The sequence below is a fragment of the Carassius auratus genome, chromosome 28 (genome assembly GCF_003368295.1).
Source record: "Carassius auratus strain Wakin chromosome 28, ASM336829v1, whole genome shotgun sequence".
Classification (NCBI taxonomy): domain Eukaryota; kingdom Metazoa; phylum Chordata; class Actinopteri; order Cypriniformes; family Cyprinidae; genus Carassius; species Carassius auratus.
In genome coordinates, this window is record NC_039270.1 from 12,440,284 (window position 1) to 12,461,872 (window position 21,589).

The 21,589-nt window shown below is 37.5% G+C and overlaps 1 protein-coding gene across 2 annotated transcripts in view; it reads left to right on the top strand.

The window, feature by feature from the left end:
* LOC113046806 (E3 ubiquitin-protein ligase SMURF2-like) overlaps positions 1–21,589 on the top strand; it is a 46,964-nt gene that overhangs the window by 1,495 nt on the left and 23,880 nt on the right. For both annotated transcript variants that reach the window (XM_026207821.1, XM_026207822.1), the window contains exons 2-3: positions 17,822–17,860; positions 20,730–20,838. In XM_026207821.1, coding sequence (XP_026063606.1) covers positions 17,822–17,860; positions 20,730–20,838 — 148 coding nt within the window. The remainder of the gene's footprint in view (positions 1–17,821; positions 17,861–20,729; positions 20,839–21,589) is intronic.

Sequence of the window (21,589 nt, forward strand, 5' to 3'; positions counted from 1 at the left end):
TTAGCTTATAATATAGCTTATATAAGTCAAAGGACAGGTTCCGTTTCATTATAGACATTTTTTTATTGGTTTTAACAACCAAGAGACAAATGTTTTTATTTTTACATGTACAATATGATGAATTATAATTATTGTTTTATTACTATATTTTTACACTAATAGCTTAGGCTTAATTATTTTTTAGTGCAATGTTAATAATAATGGCTTAATTATTTTTTAGTGCAATGTTAAAGACATAATATGCATTATGGGTGTTTTATTCATGATTGGCAATATTTTTTTCATTTATTTGGCCTGTGAGGGCCGTGACTGTTAAATGTTACTAATTTTTTACTTCAGAATGAAAAAAAAGTAAGTGAAGAATGGTTGTTGCATAAAACATGAGTAGGCTACTTTATGCAAACAATAAGTAAGTTGTGTTTCCTGTGAACGCTGCTGCTTCCTGTTGAACTCTTAGTTGTGTTGTTGCGTGATGTTTTTTTAAAGACCCACCAAATGGCAGTAAGACCCGATGTTGAAGAATCAAAAATGTGAATATCGATGAAAAATCCTGATGATCAGTCTGTCTTTCTAAAAGTCTCTGTTGGTGACCTCAGGGAATGTTTTCCACAATGAAGCGTAGCATGCAGTGAAATCAACCTCCAGGTATGCAGCAGGATGTTGTAGTATTCGTCGTGACCCAGCGGTGCGGTTGTGGGAGGAAGCAGCAGTCTGTGAGACGGGAGATTCGTCTGTGGGGCTGTGGAGATGTCTGGCTCTCACATATAGAAAGAGCTCATTTTCCTCCTGGCTGCTGTTGCACCCTTAAATGAGCTATTTTCACCGCGCTGTGGGTTGGAATGAGGATAAAACTTTTACAATGACTGACCTGCTGTCATCTCACAGCCTTCCACCAGTGCCCAGTGCAGCACTATATACAAGATTAACCTAGGTGCTTTCTGGGATCGAGGCATCCTGATTGGTTGCAAACTTTTTATTGTCTCTCTGATGGTTTTTTTATTATATAAAAAAAATCCCAGTGGCTGTTGTACATGTTCACCTAACAAAATTTGGTGTGGAAACAGTTTTCACTTGGTAATTCCTATTACGTTTCATTGTAACTGTTTGTGAGACATTGAATTATTTTAAAGTAGAAAAGCTGAAAAGTTATTTTCTTATAAAACATACTCTGATAACAACTTTGAACAACTTTTTTATTTTTATATTAAATGCATACAGCTTTTTTATGTCCAGTGCAAGCCGTTTAACTGAGGACAAATCACTATAAAGCACAACCTTTCCAGGCTAAATGCTTTCATGGAGTATTATTTCTGGATTGTTGTGAAAACTTGTTCAATTTGTGATTCCTGAGCCCACTTTTACGTATGTCCACTTCCTAGTGATCTTACACCCTTCATTACCTTCTACAATATTTTCATTATACTTTCTTAAAAGGATCGTTGACCCAGAAATCAAAATTAATTTATTCACCCTCAGGTCTTTCGAAAACCTGTATTTTTTCTTTTGTAAAACGTAAAAGAAGAATAACAAGCTCCAAAAACACAAATCAAGTCCCCATAGCGCACTAGGTCTGCATGATAAATTGCATGTGATTGCCATGTGCATCTGGTCAGCAACACTGACAAGCTACGCAATATCAGATTCATATTCATGTTGCTCATTAAAACAACATCTTTTCTCATAATAAAAATGTTTTCTTGTGAAAACAACATGCTAAGCCCGCTCCCGTAGTGTACCATATATCTACAATAACGGGAAGACATAGACAAGTATGTGTGAGAATGATGTCGTTTTAACGAAGTACAGTTTAGCAAGTTAGTTTCTGCTGACTGAATCATGTTGGAGGTTAAGAGGAGCTCATGCTTTCTGAACCCATCTTGGTCTTGTTATTGCAAGCAGATGACTACATTTGTGCTGTAATCCTCGAAGTCACTTTTATTTAGTTTGATGCAAACAGCTAAACAAACACGAGTGGACGTTCAGACATATGACAGTGGCCATGTTTAATGTTCCTCCAGGATCAGCACTTCGGCAGATTCCAAGTCTTTCCACTGGTTGCGAGCAGCCAAATGAAATATTTAAGCTTGCGCTGTGTCTGATGGAATGAGGTAGAGAGGATAGGACGATTCGAGCTGTAGACCTATGTTTACTGCAGTAGACTACTGTTCAGTGTCTGTTTCTGATGCTAATAAGCTGATATCATTGCTTGGTATGTAATTAATAAATGTGCAAGGATCATGCATACGATTCTTGGTATGACTCAAGCGAGATGTAATGGCGGTGCAGGGCTTTGCAGACTCGGGGCGTTTTGTGGTGGCAAGTGTCATCTGTGGAATGCAAATTCACTGAGGAAATCAAAGGACTCCCCTTACTCTTTAAAAAAGATTTCTTGTGTGGATTGATAGAGATTATTCATTATTTTTTAGGGGTTTTTTTTTAGGTCTAGTTCACTTTTAGTGCCACGCTCCTTTGGAGTAACCTTGGGTTCAGTGTCTTGCTCCATGATGGTAGACCAGGTTCCTAATCTGAGGATATCATTACATGTACTTGTTATTGCAACATTTGCATTTGCTTAACTGGTTACTTGACATTCAGCTGCTGACAGTAAGCGTGAATCTAACAAAGCCCGTCTAGATTAAGTCTATATGTAATTACAATGTCTAATGAAGAAAAACAAATTATATATATTGTCTTGCACAAAGAAATGAAGCTTGTTTTAAATCCTTTACAGATTTTTGCTATTGCTTTCTCATTACTTTAGTGATTAATAATTAGAGAGGATAGATTGGTCCTGAAATATTATACATTTTGATGTTATTGGATTATTAAATGTGGCTTTCAAATATAATGTCAAATGATCATTATTACCTGTTTTGTCCTCAGAAAACTGCAAAAAAAAAAAAGTCAATTTAAGTAGTGCTATCAATAGTGGTGTTGATATCTGTGTTTTGTCCATGTTGAAAATAAATTAAATGGGATCACTCATCCCTATTTTTTTAAAAATCATTTCTGCAGTACATAAAAATATTATTATTTATATTTTTGTCATACATCCTTAAGTCTTGTTTTAACATTTATTGTGGTTTAAAAACACTGTGTAATATTTAGGATCTAATGATAAATTCACCATTGAAATCACTATGGGAATTACACTGTAAAAATGTCATTTTGTGAATGCATTTAAGAGGAATTTGTGGGGAACATGTTTATTTGACATGAAAATTATTTTAAAATATTAAAATCACAATGGTCTTAAATGCAAAATAGGTGCTTATTCAAATTTAGCTTTATTTTTACCAAATTCTGTTTTCATCAATTTTCTGGTTTCCATTTTAATTTTTTTATTTGTTTGTTTGTTTTCTCCTTCCAGAAATACTGTGTTGTGTATTAAGTTTTCTGGTAAATAAATTCTGGAAAATATTTTTTTCTGGTAAATATTCAGCAAAAAGAATATTTTAATAACAATGTTATTATTACTAGTAGTATTATCATTTCATTAAGTAATATATTTCTATTACTGTTTCTTCAGGTTAAACCAAACTTATATTTGACGGGTTGCTGTGAAGAGCTTTAAGTTTTTGTTTGTTTATGATATGACGATAGTTTTTCTCACAAGAAATGGTAAAAGCTCGTGAAGTGTCTCTCAGAGCAGTTATAGGGATCGTTCACGCTTCAGTATGTGTGTAGTAAACGAAACGGTGCATTTGAACAGAGGAGTGGAGAATATGCAGCAATCTTATTTAAATAGTATCTTGGGGCTTGATATTCTCTATTATTCCATATCACATTTAGATTTAAATGTATTGACCTGCTTCTGATTTATTCATCCAGAATTTGCCAAATTCCATGACATTGTGCGTTATACTGTAAATGTCACTTTTTTGACTGGATTCCACGATTCCATCCACATTTTGTGCATGGCAGAAATCATAGAGCCCTAACAACATTTGTTTTTCTCATGTTTCTATCAGAAATACGTCATATTGCTGGAGTAAATTGGGTTATGTTAACTGTAAGCACACAGTGTAATCTTAGTTCAGAGCTGGGGTTCAAACATTGACTTGAGTTGAGAAAAGTCAGAGTAGAGTGTTTATTTGTCGGCATTAGACTGTTGTCCTTGTCTAATTGTGATGTAATAGTTAATAGTATGCTGTGGAAGTCTCTTCATCTGTGTCTCCAGACAGAAAGGCTGGTAAAAACACCATGTTTAGCTGCAAATGGCTGTCGACTCAGCTGCCAAATTTCCGAATTGCATTCTAGCGGAGAGTTTAAAGGGTGGGGGGGGGGGCAACAAATCGAAAGCAGGTGAAAAGAAAGTGCAATTATTGCACGCCATTTGTAAACTTTTTTTTTCTCCGACTGAGAGCCCTCAAATGATTGAAATTGTTCCACCAATTAATAGACTGAGACTGGATTTCCTGTTGGTTCAGCTGCTCTGCTGCAAGGCAAAGGCAGAGACGGTTGTGCTTACAAGCCATTGCATCTGAACTGCAACGGTCAGATAAGCTGGACATCTGCGACAGAGACGCAGACACAGTGTTTAAATAAGAACCAACTGCACTGGCCGCTGCGTTGTGCAATCATTCAGACCAGATGTGAAGATGTTAGAAGCGTTCAGGTTTGTTTTTCACGTCTCTGAGCAATAATGCTGTGTGTTCCTTTTTTTTTTTTTTTACCTTGATTGACCAGATTTGACTGGGGGAAATGTGATCCAGGATCAGGAACTGGTTTGTGGTCCGATGCCAGCTGAGACAAGTCTGCGTATGACTTCCACCGCATGTCTGGCTGAAAACAAAAACATTTGGCTAGACGTTCCTCATTAGCACTCTGTAATTCTGTAGATCAGGAACAGCTTTCAAGACATTTCTCACGGTTTTGTGGTCTCAGGCGGGGCGATTTTTAATAGTAAACATTTGGGTGTATAACGTATATATCTGCGCACTGGGCCTGGTTTTTGGTACAGGCTATAGGCCTCAATTTCTTTACTTTTCTTTCTCTTTTTGCTGTCTCTCCCTGGTTGTTTGTGTCAGTATTATGGAGGAGAGCAGTCCAGCTTGTGGAGAAAGATTTAATTCACTTTATTTTATAATAAGCTATATCTTGTTTTAGCTCATTTGTTTATGTACATTATAGGGTAACACTTTAGTTAATTTAGTTTAGTTAATTCATTAAATAACATGAACAAACAATGAAAAATACATTTATTAACGTATTTATTCTCTTATTCTCTTTGTTAATGTTAGTTAATGAAAATACAGTTATTCATTGTTAGTTCCTGCTAATACACAGTGTATTAACTAATGTTAACAAGCACAACTTTTGATTTGAATAATGCATTAGTAAATGTTGAAATTAACATCAAATAAGATTAATAAATGCTGTAGAAGGGTTGTTCTTGCATAAATCATGTTAACTAAAGTAGTTAACTAAAATTAACTAATGGACCATTATTCTAAAGTGTTACCCATTAAAGGATGTATTCTAAAGTGGAAAAAAATATTTTAATTGCCAAAATGCCAAATTCAGTCTGCGGATGACAAAACTGTCCTGCAGCAACCCAGTTCAATCCTACTTTGAATTTTTAAAGGTTGTTAATGAAAATAAAATAATAAAACTTTTTGGAGTTTAACAGAATTATATATTATATTCTGTTTTAGGCTTATTTTCGTATTATCTTTGGATTTTTGTTTTGAGATGCCTTTGTAAAGGTAAATTTTGCCACTCAATAGTAGCAAGGGTTTCTCTCTTTGTTATTGATAAATATTCCTTTAACTTTCAATTTTGATTGTGTATGTTTAATCTAAAAGCCTCTTATGAATGAAATAAGTTTTATGTGCTTCATTTTAATTTACTTCACTTTTGGTCATTAAAGCTGGACTTTAGTAGGTCCAGAAAAGCAGGTGTCCGGCCCTCGATCTAATGCGAGTGTAAGACCCGTGCTTTAAACCATGATGTCATGAAATGTCATGCCGACCCATGTAAGCACACTTAATCTAATTGCCTGTGTTTGACAGCAGAGTTGTGACCTCTGCCTGATCTCCTATTTTAACAATTGGCCGATTCTGATACCGATATTGGTCAGTTGCATAAAGCAGGGGTTATAATGTTTTATAAAATAAAATTGATCAGTTCACTCTGAGCAGAATTGTTATTTGTGTCTGTTCCTGCATTCTTCTTTATTACATAGTTTGTATGCATAGGCCTATATATTCCTTTTTATGTAGCCTATGGTTTTATTCCATTTTCTCGGTTCACAGAAACTAGTTCAAAAGTATTTAATTATTTTGCCCAGAGAAAAACATTGGATTATGTAACAGACATGCAACTCGTTGTCTCCATGCAGTTAATTAATAAACCATCGATATCGGCCCTTTTCATGCTATTTCTGATATGACAATGGCTTAAAAATATTCAAAAATCGGTGGCCGATATATCAGTGCATCCCTGCTGCTCACCTCAACTAGCATAAATGTCTGTTTCTCGCCTTGTATTAAGACCTACAGCTGTGTTTGGGGTCACATTATTGATTTGTCTGATAATATTGGCCTGATTTCCTGTTTCAAACTTCGGGGATTTCAATTTTAAATTGTATTGGATATTAAGACTCGATTTAGAGGACATGTCATGATTTAAGTTTCTTTTCTTGCCCCATTTACAAATTGTAATTTTTGCTTTGGGAATAATTTGCCAATTGTTTCCTTTAAGGACAGTATAATTCCTTTTTTTAGTGTAATTCTGGGGTGATGTAGATTTAATCTAGACAGGTTTCTGATAAAAGTTCCACCCATCTTATCAGTAGCTAAATGTCAAGTAAGTCATGTAAATATGGTTGTTTAGTTATGTGTCTATAAATAATATAAAGATGTTCTTTGAAAGCAATGTCTTATACAGGTTTCCAATGCAGTTTATCTTGTTTTAAGATATTTTTTACTTGAAAACAAGACAAAAATACTGCTGAAGGAATTATGATTATTTACCAATGCTCACAGTTTAAAATAGCCAAATATTGGTGGTTTATGGTCCATATGATGTTCTTCTACTGGTCTTTCATTGGATTCACTGGTTCTTGTGTGGTTATTTACCAATGCTCACAGTTTAAAATAGCCAAATATTGGTCATTTGTGGTCGATTCGATGTTCTTCTACTGGTTTTTCATTGGATTCAGTGGATCTTTAAGACCAGTGCTGTTTATAGTAGTGGACACTGATGGATTGTTAGGAAAATTAACTCCGCTCAACTACATGCTGTTTATGGGTGATTCAGATGGGAACGTACTGCTGTGTTGATCAGATAGAGGCAATTAATGGTTTACAGTTGGAAAAGCAAGCCAGGGTTGCTCTCTAGTGGGAATTAAATTGATTAATGTCGGTAGACTAAAATACATGTCTTCATTTGACAAAGGGTAGATTTTACTAAACGTTCCCCGCTGGACAATCCAACTATTTTTTGTGTGCGTGTGAAATAAAGAAACGCCAAGTAGCACATTGAATTAAATGTCAAATTTGGAAAGTTTCTTCTGAAATGTATCCCAGTAATCAGTTTTATTAAGTCATTTTTCGCAATGTAGTTGCTTTATAATATGCAAGTTGTTTTCTGTTCTAGCTTTTTTAGATTTTTAAATTGATTATTTGTGTTCATAATTCATATTTTCATAATCTTTACGATCTCATTTTTCTGCTCTGTTGAACTTCTCACTTCAGCAGCGCCTGAGCAGATGAGACGTGAAGCATCTACTCAGAGGTAAACTCGGGGTCGGTCTGCAGAGCCACACACAGCGGAGGTCCCTTTCAAGAACAGATCTTAATGTTTACCTGTAGCAGCTCCAAGTGCACCTAGGCAGTTGTCCAGGCTTCCTGAGGTCTGCGTTGTTTAGTCTGAGCCCACTACCCCAGACCTTCCTCCACCGGTTCACCACGTCTGCTCATAGTGGTTTTTCCTTTTTGTTGAAGTGTTGAAGGTCTGGGTTATATGGCCCGGATCTGTGGGTTTCCCCTTCACATCTTGTAGCCATGTATCTCAGGAGAAGAGACAGTCCAATGCCTTCTCATTGTTGTGGTGGATATTGTCTCCAAAGCAGTTTGTTTTCATTAATACTATATCGGCAGCCAAAGGGCATTGCTGTTGCTTGGGTAAAGGATTAAGTGTTCAATTTGATGAACTCTCCCTGCTGTGATTAGATGAAACATCTTATATACCTTCATTAATTTGAGTTAATCATAAGGTAACTTAAACTTTATTCAACCTGAGTGTGAACAATCGAGCAGATATTTGTTTTTCAGGTTTTCTTGTGTACTCCTCCCAAAATGTTTTGGTTCATTAAAATCTTGTTCCTGGAGGTTTTGCTTCAACTAAAGTGTAAATGTTACCCTTTTAAACAATCTGTGGGTTTATTTTTTTACAGAAAGCAAAAACATGCTTGTCAATTATGATTTGTTTATGATTTGAAGCTGGAGCAATGGTAACTTTTAAGTTTTATTGATCATGCAGATCATGTTTTTAAAATACTTGATCAAATGCAATGTAGTTGGATTTGGTTTTCTTTTAGTGATTCTTTGTCCACACACACATTACTCTCCTTCATGAAACAATCTTTTTGAGTGATTCACGTAGAGATGATGGTTCTTTTTAATGAATCGGACTACATTTGTTGCACAGTATATATTTGATTCATTAAAAAGAGGCAGCTCATGTGCTTATTGAATTGTTTGCTAGACAAAAATGGTTTGTAAGATTAATTTTTTCATGAACTGGGCTACTTTGGTTGCGCTACATGTTTTTCATTCACTAAACAGAACTGGTTCGTAGGACTCGTTTGTTCATGAGTCAAACTCGGATTGTGCTTTTCATTTTGTCAGCTCAGTTGAAAACATGGTCATTTATCTTGTCACATTCAATTCAAATTGCAAACTTACATTTATGACTAAAATGACTTTTAAATGATTCATTTATTTTTGCAGTGGTGATTCAGAAGCATTGCAGGAAGGTTATATTGTTGCAGCCAACCTATTTGTGACTGTAATTTCTACAGTTAAACCACATTTTAAAGTGTGTTTCTTCATTTTTGTCACTTGATCGGTGAATTATAGTTCTGATTGACTTTTGAAGGTAAATGCCCTTGATTCAGACACTTTTCCACCAGGTGAATTATTTACTATGAATGTTCTCCTTTAAGCAAGATTTTGGTATCGGCATTGGCCAATCCCTTGATGTGCAACCTAAAAGAAATGATTCACAGTCTGAGATGGAAACCACAGAGGAATTCTGGGATAGCCACTGATGATCCTTAAGTCTCTTGTGTTTTCTTTCAGTCTTATGTGGTGTTCAGTTCATGACTAAGTGGTCTCTCAGACCTCTGACTAAGAGATTGACCTTTGGCTTTGTAAAGAAGGCAGTGGAAAATGGATTCCAGGACTCCAGTCCAATCCGATAATGTCTTTGCGCCTCCTGTAGCACTTATGGTAGCAGTATCTTGATTGGTCACAGAGTTCTCCGTTGATAAGCGCACATCTTGACTCAGATGTGAGCTTGTTCAAACAGGATGCCAAGATGCGGCCCTAATGAATGAGATACCAATCAGGTGAGTGAGAAAGTTCAACTAAAACCTTCCTTACTCATGAAAATCACGAAAGGAGGGAATCCGGAGAGTGCGGTAGCAGGAAGCGAATCTGAGATTACACCTCGCTCTCCACTTACAAGACGACATCTCCACCCTTCTCTCCTTTCCTACGTCGTCTTTCCCGTACAGTTTTAAGAAGGAAGGCGTGGCGGAGAGAAAGGAAGCCTTTTGTTTACAGACGAACAATGCTGTGAACAAGAGCGTGCAGCCCTATAACTGGAGACAAAACATGGCTGCAGACGGGCAGGGCAAGGTTGGGCCGGTCCGCAGATAATGTGAGGGGAAGCGGTGTGAGAGAGAGAGAAACGAGGAGGAAGGAGGCCTGCATTCCAGTCAGATGCCTCAGCCTGTTTGAGTGAATGGATTATACATTCAGCAAGTCAAGGATGAACTCATGAGCAGACCTTTCAGTGAGGCACACTTTCAGTCAGACAACCATTTTGTTCCACCACAAAAGACCCCATGAAAACACAATAAGAGCTTTGTGGCTTTTGGCCCATGTTTGTTAGCTGTATGCTAGGGACACACACAACGATATAGGCCACATATTATATTACATACATGCATACATAAGGGTTATTGTTTCATCTCGAGTTTATTATATCCCAAAGCATTAATTATCTGAACAGTGTTTGGTTTTTCAGTGCCTTTTCTCTCACACCCCCACTTCCTCTCCAGTATTGTGTACCATGATGCAGCTTTTCCATTATTTAACCACTAACCCCATTTTTGTCAACCCCCAATTTTTCCCACAATTCCTCGTGTCCTTTCCCATCCATCAAAGTTCTTTGGGGAAAGACTTCTTTCCAGTCCATTGGTGGTTGATGACCTGTCACCATCATGTTTTTTTTGTTATTGTTTCCGAGCTATTTGAATGGAAATTAGACTTGAGTTTAATGTTTTAGGTATTATTAGATGCCGTCATACTGTGGTAGACAAAGAAATACATATATTAAGCCTTCCATTTTTTTTTTTGTTGCTCTCTGTTGGAGACAGTCCATCTTTTTTTGCCCTGTAGTTGAACGTCAATTGATGGAAGAGTGGTTTTCATCAAACAGACGTTAAGGACAATCTTACATCACACTGAACCAGTTGAGATTGTTAGTAGTTGAGCTTTGTAAACCTTTGGGGAACACTTCTCAAAGGAAAGATGGGATTTGGTGGATTGTAGTATGGTGAATTCTCTTCACAGACGCCCGGGAATGGGATTAGCCGAGAACAATGACCATTGTGCCATAGCTGGCATTTTGACGGTGTGCAAAAGTGTTTTTGACAGCTAATATTTGTCTTTTTGCTCAAGCGACAGGTCCAATCATATCCACTTCACCTCTCCTATTTTGTTCTCTCTTGTTTTTGTACATGTATTCATGGAAAGCATGACACAAGACTCCCAGCATGACCAGTAAAATACTGATGTGCTCCCCTGTACATATGATCTGCTACATTGTCTTCTTTTTTCAAAGAAAGACGTGATCGACTTGTCAGGAAATTGTCTAGTCAATCACGAGGCGTCTACTGCACCAGACACGTAGAGTGATAGTATCTAAACTTCAATGCTATTTTGAGCTCCTTGGTATCTGGGTTAAAGTCAAAACTGTGGAGTACGTCCTGTTTTTCAGTTGTGTTTAAATAGTTTAGACGAGGAGGTACATCGAGAGTTTCTCTCTCGCACCAAAAAGGTTACGCATCTAGACTGCCTTTTTGGTTTTGCTGTCACGTGTGGGATTCGATAAATCGGTTTTCCCTCTCACATTTGGTTTTGTCTCTTATTAAGACTTCTTGAAAGATGATAAAACAAAAAAGCAGTCCTTTCACCACTTAAAGAGTCTGCGTGTGATTCAGAGAGCAAGAATGCATGAACGTGACACAGAAAAAGAAAAGCAGAATGGAAGAAAAGGGCCACGTGTCATGGGAATGATAATGTATGCATCCTGTAGAGCTGGAAGCTCATCTTCTGTGGGAACGAAGCCCTTTAGAAAGTCTTTACTTTTCCAGAAGTCCTTCGAGACCTTCACAGCTCTTGTGCGCCTCAGCTATTTTCACACCGCTTCTCGACATAGATCCGTGCACATTTGTTTCTTCATTTAATCAATGCTTTCTGGGGGTTTTTCTCACTCTCTCTGTGTCTCTCCATTAAGCTCTGCTGATCACATTGCAGTCCTATCTTTATCTTCCAGCTAGTGTTGTTACAGTACCAGGTTGTTTTAAGGACCGGTGGTACAGAGTATTGTATATATGCTGAATTTGCATATATGCCAACACAAATTGAGTGCAAGGCATTTTTTAATTAGCGTTTTTGTGTTTTGCTTTGGTACTGAAACTGGTACAGAGAATCGTGACAATACTACCTCCATTCTTCCATTCTTAAGGCAAAGAAGGTGTTTGTGATGGACACCGATACCTGTCGACGCTGCTTTGTTGGGCTCTTCCAGACTCCTTGATAAGGGCAGAGTGACGGCTGCTGGTTCTGACCGTGTTACTTACTTGTCCTGGTATCAGACTGCTCTCTGCCACCCACAGGACACTACTATTTGTTTCCACGGCCTAAATGAGCTACTATCTTGCCCTCTGGAGCTAAACACACACAAAGCCACACACAGTTGGACCAAGGAGAACAAACAGAGCTGTCTGACTCCTGCCAAGTTGAAAATGCATATGAAAATGGCTTGTTTGTCTTATTCAGGGAGTCAGTTACATCGAGTAACTTAATCTAAGAGCTCTGGGAAACCAGAAACTGCAGCTCAATTTTATCACTGCGTGATAGCTCTTTACAATGTTCTGTGATACATTCCATGCATATATTAATTGACAATTATTTTTAGATTTTTTTTTTATATATATATATATATATATATATAATTTTTGGCCTTTTTAATGGTGTTTGGTAAGGCAAGCGTCACTATAACTGTTGCTCCATGTATTATACTTAAACAAAAAATCTGTTACTTAATAATAAACATTTTAATTTTTAATTCATGTTTGTTTATTTATTAATATTATTTTGTACAATTTAAAATGTTAAAACTCAGTTATTGTATATAAAAAATTTATTGAACTTAATAATAAAGTAATGAATGCTTTAACTCGTGTTGACAAACTGAACCTTATTGTTAAGTGTCATTGAATTTTCTTTGAAATATTTCAAATTTTGTTCAGTTTGTCTATAAAGTAGCTTATCCTGTTTTTGCAAATCATTGAAGAATCACGTAAATTCATAAGTCTGAAGTTATAATCAGATTTTGTTGCAAACCTGAATAAAGTTACATTAACACTTTAAAAAACCCTTTGTTTAATGCATTATAAAACTGGTTTTAATGCAATAATTATGCCTTGTAAGGCATCTTTTGAAAATGTTAATTGGGAAATGTAACGACTTAGAAACAACATATTTTATGTGTACATTTAGCATGTTTTGATATGGTAGCTTATAATTATTTTATTATTATTTTCATTTTGGGAACTTTTGTGGAATCTTCCATGGATTTTTTTTATTTTTTAATGCTCAATTTAATTTGTACCTTTTAAAAAAAAAAAAGAATTGTTCAGGCACTGTATTAAAACTCTAAAGCTTTACAGCATTCCTTTCTTTGTGTCCGACTCTCAGTAGGCAAAGCATTGCTGTCAAGTGTTCTGTGTCTTTGGTTTCGAGTAACTGATGTTATCTGATGCACTAAACCAGTGCCACAAATTTCCCGAGCGTCACAGAAACCAGTCAGCCTTTTTTTAGTTTACTCTTAAGACAGGAGGCAGATAAACATTGACAGAATCCAAGGCAGGTTTTTATCTGCAGTTTGCTGCCAGTACAGCGCTGTCGTGTCTATTTACGCATTGTTTTACGTCTGATTAATTGATAAGTGTGTGTTAGTGGTCGTGAATCACTCCATTCACAAATGAACATCTGTGGCATGGCAGATGCTGCTGCTCGGAGGACAGATGCATCAGAATTTCACTTTGTGAGTGATTCACAGCCAGACTGATGAAACTCATACATAGGAATGAAGATTGGTTGCATTACACGCTGCCAGTTCACTATATCTCACAAAATATTGATCTGTCACTGCAGACCATGAGGAACGGTGCTTTATGAACTAGTACTGTGACTTTCTCAGCTGCAGGATTGGTGTGTTTCATTAAAGGGGGGGTGAAATGGTCGTTTTCACTCAATATCCTGTTAATCTTGAGTACCTATAGAGTAGTACTGCATCCTTCATAACTCCAAAAAGTCTTTAGTTTTATTATATTCATAAGAGAAAGATAGTCTGTACTGATTTTTCCCGGGAAAACACGACCAGCTGGAGGCGTGACGTGTGGGCGGAGCTAAAGAATCACGAGCGCCAGTAGGCTTCTGCGTTGAGAGGATGTGGAAGCTGAGACATTACCGTGAGGAAAAAACATCCAAAACAAACCATGGCTAACAGTCAGATTCAGCGTATATTTATGATCCAGAATCAGATCCCGAGGCTGAAACTGAACGAGAGCAGCAGCAGCAACGACTCGCTCCGAGCGGGGCTCGAACCCGGGTCTCCGATGGGAGGCGGACGCACTAACAAGGAGGCAGAGATATTTTAAGCAGTTTTACTCACCGCCTGCGGTTCCAACACACGATTGTGGCCCTTTTTCGTTGGGACTGCATTATCCTTAAGAAATAAACGATGTGCAAATCCGTCGTCAAACTGGGCCTTGTTTGTAAAACAAGCATCTTCGAAATGCAGGGAACAAACACAAACACTTGCACAACTCTGTTGATGCTCTGTAAAAATAAACTCCGTCCACTGGTCCCTTAATGCTGTTTCTCTTTTGGTAATCTGTGCAGAAACTTTTTTTAAAAAATTAAAGTCCATCTCCTGTTTTCCTCACATCAGAATCCACCAACATATTTAGAACAGTTTGGATTTGTAAACGGGGCTTAATCTGTACATATTTCTCTCCTGATTCAGTCACGATGAGTGTTTTACTGGAGAGAGTAATCTACAGTTTGGAGTTAAAAATGCCTTGATGATAGTTATGTTTCTAACAAATATGCAGCTTTCACTTCACAAGGCATTAACTAACTAGAGTGGTGTGGATTTCAACAGTTTCAGGTTCATTCAGCTGCGTTTGCTCCATAGACAGTAAAAGAAATGGACACAGCGACCCCATTGGATTCAACGGAGACAAGTGAAGTCAATTAGAAGCACACACTTCCTGGGGGTCGAGCGTACTGCGCAGACTCAAACTGAACTTGATGACGTAGATGTCACGTGAGCAACCTGTCTGACCGTTGTAAGTCTTCTAATAGCTGTGCCAAAAGAAATCTGAATCACCCACCGAATCTTGCAGACGTTGTTGAATAATTTTGTCCCATTACTTTTATGGACTCTATAGGCTTCTCCCTTGACTTCATGCCTCCACGTCCCCCTGATAGCCTCACAGAGCTTTTCCTCCTGTCCATACAGTAATTTCTCTACTGTGCGACAGAGAGTCGCAGGTTATGACGCAATCGTTAGCCTATTTTTTACAAAAACTGCTTCTACGGGACCATAACGTAAGATACAAGGTAATGGGGCCTTTTATACATTTTCGTGTTTCATTATAAATAATGAATGGACAAATTGAGTCTTTAAACGCCTCAGATGTAAAGTTATTCGCTGTCAAAATGACGCCAAAATGAATGGGAGTCGATGGACTGCTTACAGCAGGTGGGGGTCCGCTAGCTAATGGCAGCGCCCAGGGATGCTTCAATAAAATATGAAACCCTGCCCCCCTGGTTTGCTCTGAAGCACTGTCTTCTTCTTTTGTATTGCATTCAGGAGAGCTGAATTACAGTCTCGCGCTACAGTGCCACACTGGTCAAACCGCCTTATTGCAGGCTCTTACATTAGGGTTAGAAAAAATAAATGGATTTCATAGGGCCCTACGTAATGCTACATTTCTCCAAATCTGTTCCGTTTAAGAAACTTATCTATATCTAAAGAGAATTTTCTTGAGTATAGTGTGCACTCCAAGTCTATAAGAAGGGCAGTTGCTACACATGGTAACTGCTACTGTGCTCATAATTCAGTTGTTTTCACTCATAGTTCGTGCTTATTTTTCATTTTTTGTACTCGTTCCTAAATGCTCTGTTTCTAGTTCTTTGAATTCCTCTCTGATACAGACACTGACACTTAATGTTAATAACTGATAGAGTTGAGTGCAGACGAGGTGTTGAAGGCTGTGTGTGTGTGTGTGTGAGTGAGACTTCCATACAGAGAGAGAGGGAGATACATTCCAGATGGTGGAATGATGAGGTGGGTTTCACTGGAACGTTAAACATTCCCAGGGATGTTTGCAGAGAGAAATTCTTCCTCGACTGCGAAGCAAGCATGTTTCCTTTTTATCTGATCCCTCCCTCTCCTCTTTCTCTCACCATCTCCCTCCCTTCTCTTGGACTCAGACCGTCGCTATCATCACCTGCTGCAACTGTTCGAACCCGTCACGCTAGTCTCTTCTCTTTTCCCGACACACTGGCTCGATTAATGTATTACTCTCTATTTCTGAAACCTTTTTTAAATGAGTGTTGACTGAGTGTATATATGAACGTGTGTGAGTTGAGGAACAGCTGTGGCCGTGCCGCAGACAGAATCAATAGCAGTCTCAGTATGGGTGTTTCCGAGGCTGTTTGGATTTGCTAAGTAAAGTCTGCAGTTCACCTGCACCTCAACATTTTCTCGGCCCTTTAACCTCCTCCACACATTCCAGTTATTCTTACCGTCTCAGCTTTCTTGCATCTGGAGCGGCGAACTGCTGTAGGTTTTTGTGTGAATAGCTCAAATGTTGTGCCCCTGCTCTCTAGTCGCCCTTCATTCCTGTCGCCGTATTTTCTGGTGCAGTCTGTCCTCTCTTTTTTTAGTTTTCCATCTCAATCAAATGTCTGTCTGTCCTCGCTTTCTTTTTTCTTTCTCTATATTTAACACCATCAATCTCTCTTTTGTTTTGTATTAGTGATATTTATGTCCTGTGCAGTGCAGAAATCATTAGAGCGGTGTTATATATTTTGCTGACTTGTGTACTGACATTATCCCAAATGTTTTGAAGAATGTTTAAATAAATCCTGAGAAATAGTGGCTCGTCCCTGGTCAATGTGTCGCCTGCCAGTGACGTCGCATACCCTCGATTTTGTTTTGTAGAAAATATAGAAACTTTAATATGTTATGCGTTTTACTTGGTTTTCAGCCTCACCCTGCTTCATACAATGACATTAATAAATCTTTAATACATAAGCTCATCCATGAACATGATTTCTGAGTCCTGTCAGATTGCATTGGCTGTGGGGATGAAGACCACAACTCCCATGATTCCACACTCGGTCACTACGCCTTTGTCTCTGTTTATTTTGAATACGCACCCTTTAGCGGCGAAAACTTACTTATTGTGCCTTTAAACTGAAATTTCTTGTGTTAACTGACAACTTAGACCAGTTTGGAGTTAGAAGAACTTGTTTAGTTTTTCTTTTTTTTACTCTCGAGTTATTAAGCTGAATGTAGGCCAGCAGTGGGATGTGGATCAGAGTGTTTTTTTTTTTTTACTTTGCATCTCTAATACATTATGAGCTTGATCTGGGAGTGGTGAGCACCGTAAGAGCCGCGCTTTGGATTTAGACATTTTCTCTGTGGTTGAAAACACGCCGAGATCCTAAAAATACTGAACTTGGAAATTAAAACATATCTACCAGTATGAGACCTAAATCCCCACGGACTCATTTTGTGCACTGCAGAAAACCATTTTATTAGTCATTTTCTTTAACTTACATAAAATACATTTATTTGATATGCAAAATTGCATAATGTTGTTAAGATGCTAGTATTTGTTTTCAGAGAATGCCTTGAATTAGGTTTATTGTATCATATTGTTAAATTGTTGTCTCATTTTAAGGATAAATAATGAATAAAAACATTTTTTTTATTATTAACTTTATTAAGGGGATATGAAGTAATTATTAAAATATATTTTAAAATAATAGCTTAATTCAAAAGATATATTCTGTAAAAAAATAATAATAATAATTAGCCGTTTAATATGAATCAATCTTGTTTTAAGGATGTTGATATTTTTACTGGAAGCTATAAAAGTTCCATTCTGATTCAGAACTCTGTAACATAAATCACTTTTGTGATTTAAATGTTTGGCAAATATCTATTTTGATCCCAAACATCCAAATAACAATGATTTTTTTCCCTCTCTCTGCAGTTCTATGTGCAAAGAACCTGGTGAAGAAAGACTTCTTCCGTAAGTATATGACCTTCATAAATACTGAAAATGTGTTTCTGAAATCTAGTCAACTGCGAGAGCGCTCTATTCCTGTCAGCATATCTCAGCGCAGTGTTTTAGCAGAGGCTCATCTGTTAAAAGTGTGCAGAGAGAGATAAGTGCTCTTCCCCCACGAGACACCAGAAATGTGGGTCAGTTCGGGGAGACAAAGCAACCGTTGGTCGCATCCACTCTCTCTACCCTGACACACAAACAACCAAGCCCACATCTGAATCACTGGTCAGATATCAAAGAGAGAGACAGATGGTGTTAGGAGGAGGAAAGAGAGACCGGTACCAGGCCAGACTGATGAAAAAGAGGTGAAAGTCAAAAGAGAGTAGCAAAAATGTGATGCTGGTAGAGGAATGAGGTCTAGCAGACAGTATGTGGTTAAATTAAGACTCAATCCCTCTGCTCTTGTTTGTAAACCTGCATGCATGCCTTTCCCTTTCTGCTCAGCCTGCAGTTGAATTCATAATCACAAAAAACAATTTAACAAATAAAAGTGAGAGGAAAAGCAGTACCTATTTTGGGGAAAAGTGTTTGTTTGGAATAGGGATATACTAATATTATAATTCTGGCCCGTGCTGATGTACTAATAATTCATTTGTCTGATAACGTTGCATGGCCAACTTTAGATTAGTTTAGATTAGATTAGAACTAGATTAGTTTGTCTCATAAAAACTAAAATTATACATAGTAAAAGATTAAAAAGTGGTTTTGTTTTTTGTCATTTGTAAATGTTGTGATGCTCAAATGGATCATGAGTCACAATATTATAATGTAAATTGTGACATCTAAAGGTGCATCTCAAAAAATTAGAATATCATAGAAAATGCCTTTATTTTTTGTACTTTAATTTAAAAAAGCAAGATTGCTTTTTTTTCAGGTTGCTCTGATAGCGGCCTTCAGCTCCTCTGTATTGTTTGTCAGATGTTACTCATCTTCCTCTTCACAATACCCAATAGATTCTCTGTGAGGTTCAGGTCAGGTGAGTTGGCTGGCCAATCAAGCACAGTAATATCATGGTCATCAAACCACTTGGAAGTGGTTTTGGCACTGTGCACAGGTGCTAAAGTCCTGCTGCAAAATGAAATCAGCATCTGATTTCAGTGCTCCAAAATCTCCTGGTAGATGATTGCATTGACTCTGGACTTGATACAACACAATGGAGCAACACCAACAGACGTCAAAACACCCAAATCATCTCTGAGTTTAGAAACTTCACACTGGACTTTGGATTCTGTGGCTGTCCAGTCTTACTCCAGACCTTGATTTCCAAATGAAATGCTAAATTTACTTTCATCTGAAAAGAGGAATGTGGACCACTGAGCAACAGTCCAGTTCTTTTTCTCCTTGCCCCATGTGAAATGCTTTTGCCGTTTTTCCTGGTTCATGAGGGGTTTGGTTCTAGGAATGTGACAGTTGTAGCCCCTTTCCTGAAGACATCTGAGTGTGGTGACTCTCGATGCGCTGACTCCAGCTTCAGTCCACTCCTTGTGAAGTTCTCCCAAGTTCAGCTTTGTTCTAGAATGTTGCTTGTGTAATCAAACCAATTCAGTTGTTATTATGAATGCTAACATTAAATGACCACCGGACAGTATCAATGACGGAAAAATACTTTCTAAAACTAACGAGAACGAGTCTTGCTTTGTCTTCAAATACACATTAATTAAATTTAATTTCTTTAATGTAAATTTTTGCAGAAAAGATTTTAGAAATTTGATCAGTATGTTATGTAGTATGCTTTGTTTTTGTGTAACCCTTGTATTATTTGCAACTCAGTTTTGCATGAAGATAAATTACTACTACTACTCCTCTTTCATTGTAATAAAATAAATCAGATAATTAAAAACTATAAAAATGTAGCAATACAACTCTTTTTTTTCTTTTATAAATAATATTTGTATTATTTGAAACTCAGTTTTGCCTTGAAGATTTACTACTACTACTCCTCTTTCATTGTAATAAAAACCATACAAATGTAGCAATACATTATTTTATTTTTTTTTATAAATAAAATAATATTTTAAAGGATTTTATCAAAAGGCTGTAACATAAAATGAAGGGACCTTAAAGGGATGCTCCACCCAAAATGAAAATTTTGTCATTAATCACTTAACCCCAGGTCATTCCATAGATTGCCAAGTAAATTACACCGTCAAGGTCCAGAAAAGGAGGAAAGACATCGTCAGAATAGTCCATCTGCCATCAGTGGCTCAACCGTAACGTTATGAAGCGACTACAGTACTTTTTGTAGGCAAATAAAACAAAAAAAACTTTATTCAACAATTTGTCTCCTATGTGTCACTCCACATTAGTATGCAGGCAGCGTATGCTCTTCTTTGTCAGCCACGCTACAAGGATATGTTTTCTATGTACATTTTTGCTTTAATTTGAATGAAAACATCACATCCATGCAGCGTGACTGACACAGAAGAGTGTATGCTGCCTGCGTCCAACTCAAATTCTCCAAAATGGAGCTACAGTGATGTGGAGAGACACAGAGGAGACCAATTGTTAAATAAAGTCGTTACTTTAGCTTTTTTAGTTTTATTCGCATACAAAAACTATTGTCATCACTTCATAACATTATGGTTGAATCACAGTCTCAAGCCTCCCGGATTTCATCCAAAATACCCTAAATTGTGTTTAGAAGACAAACTAAGCTCTTATGGGTTTGGAATGACATGAGGGTAAGTGATTAATGTCAAAATTTGACAACATTTGCAGGTTTCAGGTTTCAAACAAATTTCACACCACAGTATGAACTAAATGGTCTTGTATTCAGTGCTCTCTTCAGTTCCTGCTCGGAAGTCTAGGTAAATGTTGTTTGTGTATTTTGCAGGACTGCCCGACCCCTTCGCTAAAGTGGTGGTGGACGGTTCAGGGCAGTGCCACTCGACAGACACAGTGAGGAACACGCTGGACCCCAAATGGAACCAGCACTATGACCTGTAAGAGCTCTTCTTGGTCTGATTGCATTCAAACACACAGCCAGTGTCACACCCAGCTCAGTTTAAACCTGAGACGGTAATGTTCAGATACCAGAATCAAGAAGACCACCACTCAGAAGCAGATCTCATTTCGAAGCACACGGTCATCTGTCCTCTTGTTAGACTCTTAGAGATTTCTTAGAAACCATTTCATTTCATCTGCCAAGCAGCAGAAAAGAAAAAACACACTATGGAAGTTGTTTATGCGACTTGTGTATTTCAAGTCTTCTGAAACTATACATTAGCTAACTGTAAGAAAACTAAATTGATACACTTCATCCTCCCCTAACCTCATCATCTGTTTTGCATTTCTGTGAATTATGCATGTCTCACTCAGGAATCAGTGTGGCGGTGCATTACTGAGGTGCAAACCTAGCATGACTGGTCTTTACGAAATTGAAAATTGAGCTCTGAGATTTGCAAACAAACATAGTTTTTGCTGACCACTTTTATGGCATGTTTTTTCCTTCATTTAAGCTCAACGTTAAAATGTCCATTTTCAAATAAGGTTTTTTTCTTGAACTGCTGGTTTACGATTTCTTCCAATCTCTTCATCAGTGTAGCCCATCAGTTAAGCTCCCAGCATCCTTCAGGCTTTGAGGATTTAGGTCACCTCCTCTGGAGTCGACGGCTCTGTCTGTGGAGATCATAGGACAGATTTCCATGGGTGCAAAATCCCATATCCTTTCATTATACCGTACGCTTCTAGTTC